The 8,540-nt window shown below is 35.9% G+C and overlaps 1 protein-coding gene across 3 annotated transcripts; it reads left to right on the top strand.

Annotated features, from left to right (window-relative positions):
* Positions 1 to 1,420: 1,420 nt before the first annotated feature.
* LOC133125698 (glucagon family neuropeptides-like) lies at positions 1,421 to 8,101 on the top strand. 3 transcript variants are annotated; one of them, XM_061237213.1, is made up of 7 exons: positions 1,425 to 1,725; positions 2,145 to 2,249; positions 3,429 to 3,563; positions 4,011 to 4,115; positions 4,750 to 4,884; positions 5,388 to 5,508; positions 7,596 to 8,101. In XM_061237213.1, exons 2-7 carry the CDS (start codon positions 2,146 to 2,148, stop codon positions 7,602 to 7,604), a joined length of 609 nt encoding a protein of 202 aa, XP_061093197.1. In that variant the 5' UTR covers positions 1,425 to 1,725; position 2,145; the 3' UTR covers positions 7,605 to 8,101. The 3 variants fall into 3 exon arrangements, with proteins under 3 accessions (XP_061093198.1, XP_061093197.1, XP_061093199.1); XM_061237214.1 differs by lacking the exon at positions 4,011 to 4,115 and having other exon boundaries at positions 1,421 to 1,725; XM_061237215.1 differs by lacking the exons at positions 4,011 to 4,115; positions 5,388 to 5,508; positions 7,596 to 8,101 and having other exon boundaries at positions 1,430 to 1,725; positions 4,750 to 5,071.
* Positions 8,102 to 8,540: the final 439 nt, after the last annotated feature.

The following is an 8,540-nucleotide window of genomic DNA, read 5'->3' as shown; positions in this document are numbered from 1 at the left end:
TAGGAATGACTTTTGTGAGAATAGTTAAGTCCATGACAAAATTAGCTCCCGTGGTATTCTGTCATGTGAAAAGGAGCTGTAGGCTACGAAACGACTGGGGTACAGGCGAACTAAATAATATTTCTCGAGCGGCCACTTGATGGCACTCTTCACTCGGCACTTTCACAAGTTTATGTAAGCATGGGGTTTCTACGTCATTTTTAGAATCGGCCCCTGGTAAAAAAAAAAAAAAGTTCCCGCACGCAAGACTTTAAACGTTCGTCACTTTACGTCGGAGTAAACGAAAGGATAGGCTACCCCTGCATGATTCATACGTGAACCAACGTATTTCCTATACAGAACATCGAAGGAATTTGATTGATTCGTTACCGAGACCGAGTTCGTCATTTTCATACTTTAAAGCCCACATTACAATTAGCAAATAATTATTTCACAGGCTGATAAGCACGATTAAATAAGCAAAATAAAAATATAGACTAGGCTATAATACATTGTGAACAACATCCGCCAGTTTATATTTGAAATATAAAAATATAATGAAAGCATCAATTTATATTTAAAGAGGTTTCTCTTATTTTGAGGGTAATAGTTAATTTTTGAATTTGGAGTTTTAGTGCCCCCGATTTATTAGACCTCAAATACGATTCAAGTTTCCTTGGCTTAAAATATAAAACTGTTACTCTAATTGTAATAAATATTCACGGCTCACCTTATTAAATTTACATTTAAAAACGTAGGCTACAGTTGTGGTGTGTTATAAACGCATACTTTTTAGAACAACTGATTTGGAAAACAATGTTTCCGTCCAAAAAATGTTTTAGTGTTTGTTATCACGGAGGAAAAAAATGTCAGGTTGGGAAATCCTAGTTAGAGTTACAATCGTCGTGATCTGTCGCATTGTTAAACATTGTGTGGCTTAATTATGGCTGCTGTTAATGAAAACTGTTTTTGGTACCATGGCTTCAGCGCCTTGAATGCGCGTAAAACTCAGGTTTAATATTTCAGAACCATTGGAACGGACAGCTCCTAACAGCAATGCATCATGTCAAAGTAGCCCAATCATCCCCAAAGGCCATGCCATAACATAAGAATATCTCTATATTTATTATTTACGTCTATTTATTATTATTATTTATATATACTCCTAGCCTATATATAAATATAGACAATATATACACGTCCAACTAAGGGCGTAAGCTGACTTGTTCCAATGCTATTGAACCCATCTTGACCTCAGCTAGTCGTATATGACACATTGACAAACATTAGCATTCATCCTTTGTCCGAAAATGAAGTTTTTAACTAATCGTCCATGCGAGGGTTATGACTCTGCCTAGTTCATTGACGAGGAAGGAGAAGTACTATTATATTCCGGGAGGAAGGGTTGATGACGTCTGTAGCATCCTTAATGCGACTTATGAAAAAGGCAAGCCACAGGATTCATGAATAAAAATCCGAGGGAATCGGAGCGCAGAGCAAAAAGTTTCGGCTAAAGATAATATGTAGACAAATGTTTGCACTCCTTTTCACGGAGCTTTGTTTGCACAGAAACTTGATAATTGCTTATTGTATATAAAAGTGTAGAGGGTTGGACACATTGACGGGCACATAAGGAAACGGCGGAGGCGCTTCACTGAAGTAGTGCAGTGAGAAAGATTTTATCTCATTCTCACAGTCGCAGCCTCACCCGGATCGCATCCAGCTCTCCTCTCTACTCTGCAATAGGTATGTGACCATCTTTGATGTCTGAAATCGTCAGACCCTACTGCAGGCATGAAACAAATGGGAAACATGTGAAGACGAAACATGGAGCGCAATGAGGATAAAAACAATCAAGCGGGAATCTTTTTACATCTTTTATTTCTTTGGTTGCGATATTGTCGTTCATCAAATGGACACCGCTGCACTTGCATGCAGAAAGTTTTCTTTGGGTTTTTAGTAAGGGAAAATGTCTGTAATTTTTTGTTCCTTTCTAACTGAAAATGTTTTCAATAAATGATAGGTAAATCTCTCTTTCGGACGTATAGGTTATTTTATAGTTTCCACATAGTTTCCGCACTGTAGGTTGTACATTATGTATTGTAAGAATTTAGTCATAGCCTCTAATGTTTCACCAATCTAACTTTCTTATATTTCTTTCACAGAATGGCAATGTCTAGAAAAGCGACTTTAGCATTACTCATCTACGGAATCATAATGCACTACAGCGCCTACTGTTCACCCATCGGGCTTAGCTACCCTAATGTTAGGTACGTAAAGGCGGAATAATTTCTTTTTGCCCTTTTACTGAACGCAGGTGGCGTTTCTGCATGCTTGTATTGTCGAATGAATAAGCAGTTTAAATGGCTCTGTTTGTCAAAAGGTTGAAATGTGATTTTGGTCTAACGAATATTCTGTACAATAATATATCTATCAAACGAACGAAAGAAAAAACCCAGAGGAACTGAAAATCACAGTTAGCCTACTTGTGGAAATGAACACTAGCGGCACTCAGAATTGTCTTTTTGTATTCTGAATTTTCAGACATTTCCAGATCTATGCCATTATTGTGATTGCCTCACAATGCAAACTGAATTAACTACTAAGTGTCATCGATAATAAACGGTAGTTAGAACTACATTTTAGTGATGTATCTAATTCCTAAAAGGAAACCATCAGAGAATTTATCAACAACTCTGACATCCATTGAATGGGGTGCGCTGTGGGGGACCGTCCCTTGAGTGATGGACGAATGGCGTAATTTGCTACGACGTTTTGTAAAATGAAGGAATAAGTGCTACCGTGCAAAATTATAGGATCGATCACAGGAGTACCACATTCGTTCGTGTATGTATTCGGTATTATGCAGTTTTAGTCAGTTATTGTTCTCCACCTGGGTAATTGGTGATATTCAGAATTATCGTTGAGGCCAACTTTCAATTGGAATGCCCTTTAATGACATATAGTTAGCTATATTCATCGTCAGCATTTTATTATTATTTTATTTTTTCTTCAGTTTTATAGTGCTCCGGAGCTTCGTATTAGACTACAGGCTACGACCTGACTGTAAAACAGCAATGCTGTTCTCAGTAAATAAATCAGTTGTCTTATTGAAGTCCTTATCAATGTGTAATTTCATTGAACAGATGATTCGCAATTTAAAGCTGCCCAAGTTACATTTAAAAACAAAAAGCGTAATAATTTGCCTATTTATGTATTTCTATTTTTACATTTGTAGCTCATTTTTGTTGAATGTGTTTGATATAAGATGTTAAAAGAAAGCAAAATCTCAAACAATAATTCAAATAGCCTTCTAAATCTATTTGGACAGTTTATGCCAAATTGAAAATGTGAATGGGGCCAGTCTCAGACGAGCAGTAGCATAATTTAATTATTTTGATTAAGATGGACAGAAAATGTGCTTAACATCTTTTATATTCTTATTTCAGACTTGAAAATGAGGTTTACGACGAGGACGGAAATTCGTTACCTGACTTGGCTTTTGACAGTGATCAAATTGCAATACGAAGCCCTCCATCAGTCATTGACGACGTGTACACGTTATACTACCCACCGGAGAAGAGGTGATTGTTACCTTCATTATTAATGGAAATCATATTGGACATTTCATTATTGGGATTTTTTTCTGTTTAACGTGTTTCTGTTCATCTATGTTTTATATGTTTTGTGTTGTTTACTAAATGTTCTGTCCAGACTGTCCTGATATTTTTCTGGAAGTGACCTGTAGAGCCTTCCTCCAAACACGTCATTTCGGAAACATTGAGTTTCACTAGGCGAGAAGGCTATTCCAAAGAATATAAAACTAGTAGATAAAAAAACACATATAAGTCAGAACGACTGAGATTAATATAGTATTTCTCCCTGGAACGAAATAAGTCAGAGACTATGATATTCGGGAAGAAGACCCAAATATGGCCGATATTTTGGACCATAATGGCAGATTGATTTTGGTATGGTGCCTCTCCGCTGGGAGACTGACGATATATGTGTTTGGCGTTTTATTATCCCAGAACGGAAAGGCACGCTGACGGAATATTTAATAAGGCCTACAGGAAGGTGCTGGGTCAGTTGTCAGCAAGGAAATATCTGCAATCTGTGATGGCAAAGCGTGTAGGGTAAGGACATTCCTTTTTAGCGTTTCTCTTCGTTGCTGTGCATAGTCTTGTTTTATTGCGTGACAACGTTTTGCTGTGTGTTCCCTTTTAATTCATTTTTTATTCCCCACTGTTCACCAGCCATATACGTTTTCATTTTATTTGCGTGACTGTGTATATGGGTGTCGCGTCATCATAAAATATCGCATTCTAAATTTAATCAGATAATTATTTAAATAATATTTTAATCTGAAATTTGTTAAAATGCAAGTATGAAGTTATTTGTGCAACTCGAAATATTCCATGATTGATAGTATCCCTTTAAGGAACGCTGCACACAATCCACGTGGTTGAATAAATTTAATTTCCAGTATGAATAATTTATATTCGTATGGTCTCTAGGGTTAAAGTCCTATGCGATTATTCAGTGCTTTGCGAAAAACATGTTTTCATATTAGACTATAAAGTCTAATGCAAGATGCATTTATTTTAGTAACTTTGTAAAAAAAAAAAAAAAAAAGTGAGAAAAAAAGAAAAAAACTAGACTTAAAAAAATACATATTTTTAAAAGTATTAACGGTGATGCGCTTGTTAATCCCTGGGTAAGGGGCATGTCTAGTGTTACTAGAAAATATCCTGGTTTTCCGTTTTACAGTGGAGGCAGCAATATGGAAGACGATACAGAGCCTTTGTCCAAAAGACATTCGGATGGGATCTTCACAGACAGCTACAGCCGCTACCGAAAACAAATGGCTGTCAAGAAATATCTGGCAGCGGTCCTGGGGAAAAGGTATAGACAGAGATTTAGAAACAAAGGACGCCGGCTATCCTATTTGTAGCGTTAAACTGCCCTCTCTGTACAGCCCTGAGATCAAGTCATTCTGAGTTAACTGAACAATCAGTGGATCGCTCCTGTGTTCTTTAAACATGTATTTATGTATGAAGTAAAGCCATTAAAATGAATATTTTGATAATAATATTGTTTTTCTTTTGTACAAAAGCACTTGAGAACGCACAGATCTACTTTGTGGACCAATCTTTTAGTTATACCTATAGCTATATATATTTATTTAGGCCTACAATTAAAAAAAGAAAAGAAAAAAAGATTGTGCACATGAACGTTATGCGCCTGAGATCATGTCTTTTAGAGTTATAAATATACATATAAATATACAGAAAAAATAAATAGATTTTAAAAGACAATCGATGCATTGAATGTTACGTTTATTTTCATTTTATTTATTTATTTTTTTGTAACTGAAATTAAGAGCTTAGTGTTTTTATTTACAACAGCCCTGAAGACTTAAATTTTCACCATATTCTACAAGACATAAACTTTGATGCCCTCCCGGATGGGGATGAGTTTGAGGCTATTTTGGGAGACTGGCTGAAACAGTTTTCTCCCCAATTTCCGGTGAGTTCCAAGGCTCCTTTTTCCAAGGCCTGTCTGGAGGGATCTCGTGGTCCCTCCCCCTTTCCTCACCTCAGCTTTACCCTATTATCCTCCACTCAAAATATACAATCCAAATCTCCTTCTTTCCTGGTCTGTGCTTCTGTTTTCCTGAAAACATATAAAGCATTGTCAATATTTTCCTATATATGTGTGTATATACTAGTATATATACATATATATGTAATATATACGTGTATATATATAAAATTCTTTCTAAATCTTGTAATTATGCTTTTTTGGGCTATTGTGTCAATATAAAATACATATTTTACAGTTACATTAAAAATTAGATTGGGAAAACAAATGGGACAGCTGGACTGAATAATTATAGTTTATTTTTTGTAAGTTTTCCCATGAAACATTCTCCAAAGAGAAAGAACTTGCAGAACCCAAGGAACCAAGTGAAATTCAAAGACCTTTTCTGAGTTTCTTTTAATCTAAGCTCTTAGAAGAATGTCCCTTTAGTCCTTAAATTTTGAGCAAAGTATCATGTGTTACTCTCTAGTGCTATTTGTGTGCTCAAGAAGCTGAAGAAAAACCTTGAGGGCATTAAGGTTTTTCATGTCTATCTCACCACATAAAAAGTATCACAGTCCTCTGCTTTGTCTCCTAAAATGGTGGGAGGCACAGCTAAAAGACTCAGTTGCTGATTTTTCAAAAGAAAAGAAAAAAAAAGAGGTACTTTTTATGTGCGGTTTTATTGTTTGTTTTGTTGTAATATCTTAAAAATGACCCATACCAGTTTTAGGACTTCCATGTTAAATCCTGCTCTTGCTATTGTGCCTCACTTTCTTGTAATGTGAAACAGATGTAAAGTGAGAGTGGATCATTAAAATAGTTGTAATAGCCTCAAAATCAGTGCAATCTAAAGCACTCACAATTTCCTGCTCACTGATTTTGATTATATATTGCTGTTTTCACCGTGGTAATTGTTGTTTTCTTTGTTTTTTTGTTGTTTTCCAACTTTACTTTACAATTTAATGTTGAATGTGAATTTAACTCCCTGTCTTCATATCTATGTGGAAATGGGTCTATATACTGTCTTTCAGAGACTACAGTGACAAGATAGTATTTTATTTGCTGGCTCATTGATTCATTCCAGACACACAAGTTGTTAATGATATTATGTTTAGAGACAAATGAAACACCTGGAAATTACATATATATATTATATATTATTATAACTAGTCTTATTCATTTTCTTTCCTTTCTTCTTTGTGAGTCTACATGGCCATCTTCAAAATAGTTATCAAATATATCATCAATACAGGATTTAAAGGCAAAACCCTCAACATTTTTACATTTCCTCTTACCAATCAAGACGGTTATATTGCGATGTATTTTCTTGTATATAGTTTACTATTATTTAGCTACAAGTACAGCAGGTAGTCTTTATTTTATAGAGAGATTGAGTGTGTGAGAGAGAGAGAGAGATAGAGAGAGAGAGAGAGAGAAAGAGAAAGAAAGAGTGAGAGGAGTGAGGTCAAAATAAAGAAAGAATAAGAAAAAGGACCAGGCTAGAAAAGGACTGTGACAGATCAATTTTATGGATGGACAACCTGGCTTCAGCAGCGACAGGGTAGAGGCGTGGGTTAGCACACCTCATTACAGTGGTAGCATTGCATTGAAAGACTGCCCCACACTTGTGTTCTCTAACAAGTTCAGGATCACTGAGCCTGAATGAATAAACTTGAATTATTCTAATTGATGCAATGTTTGGACACTTTACAGAGCTACCCTAACAACCTCGACAACAACAGGCAGACATTTACCCAAATCCAGTGTTCCCTCACTTAACAAAAAGAAACAAAGAACCCCAAATCAATTCAAGTGTCTCCCTTGCTCTCAGAAGAAAGCACATTTTACCACTAACCACTAATAAATGTAAGGTTTTTTTAATGAAAACCAAAACAGCATTATGCAAAACAGGCCTTGCAGACACTGCCAGTTGAGTATTGTGATATCAGCAGTAGGACAGAGTGATTCGATCTGTGCCCTGAGTCCTGTGTATGAAATCAATCTTTCTTCAATTTTGCATTCTCCTCCAGGCTTTGTGACGCAGGATGCAGCTTGCGGCTTTGGTGCCTTGCTTCGACTTTAAAATCGCCACGAATCACAGATGGCTATTTAGTGGCCCTACAATGCTGCAAACCATCAGCTTACATTCCAATTTTTGGTTCTTGTTTTTGTGATGCGCAGATCTTCGATTTGATCAGTAGTGTCAGGATTAGGTTTAGAGATCGCTATTACTATTTTTTTTTGCATTTGTTTTTGAGTGCTAGATTACAGATTTGTGATAGCTAGTTGCCAGCATCATGGTATCCTCTCCATGACGCTCAATGTGTATCATTCTCAAAGCGCCAAAAGCCTTACTAAACGTGAAGATTAAACTTACAGATATATTATATATATATATATTTATTGTGTGAAAAAATGAATATTAGCAAGTAATATCGTTATAATTACACACGGAACTCCTCAGGGGTAACGTTTATGAATGTTTAAAAAAAGGTGTTGTAAGATTTGTATGAATAAATTTTTGTAAACAATACAATTTCGTCTAATCTTTGAAACACATACCACCATAGATATCTGAAGAAAGGAAAGTGTAGATAGGAATATTTTAGCTGAATTTGAAACATAACATACACAACAGATTTGACCCAAAGCTTTGGCCCAATGGTCACATGAAGAGGTGTGTACTATCTGACCGCTGTTCTTCAAAAAGGGAGCGCATACTATTTGTCCTAACACAAGCAGCCATATAAGGTACAGAACAATGCCAGTGGCAGGGTATGAAAGTGTTTGGCCCATACAAGTTACATCCTTGTTGTCTTTGTCTCCCATTCCACCAAGTTGATGTGAGTGCATTAAACCAAGTCTAGAATGATAAGGAATATTGTACAAACAAAGGATTTTCATTTACTAAACCGTCTGAGAATCAACTCGAGTCATTCGTGTCAGTTGTTTCCTCTTTGATATTTAAAATTCAA

This window comes from Conger conger, chromosome 4, assembly GCF_963514075.1.
Source record: "Conger conger chromosome 4, fConCon1.1, whole genome shotgun sequence".
In the NCBI taxonomy this organism is placed as follows: Eukaryota; Metazoa; Chordata; class Actinopteri; order Anguilliformes; family Congridae; genus Conger; species Conger conger.
This window is presented reverse-complemented; position numbering and strand designations above follow the sequence as displayed.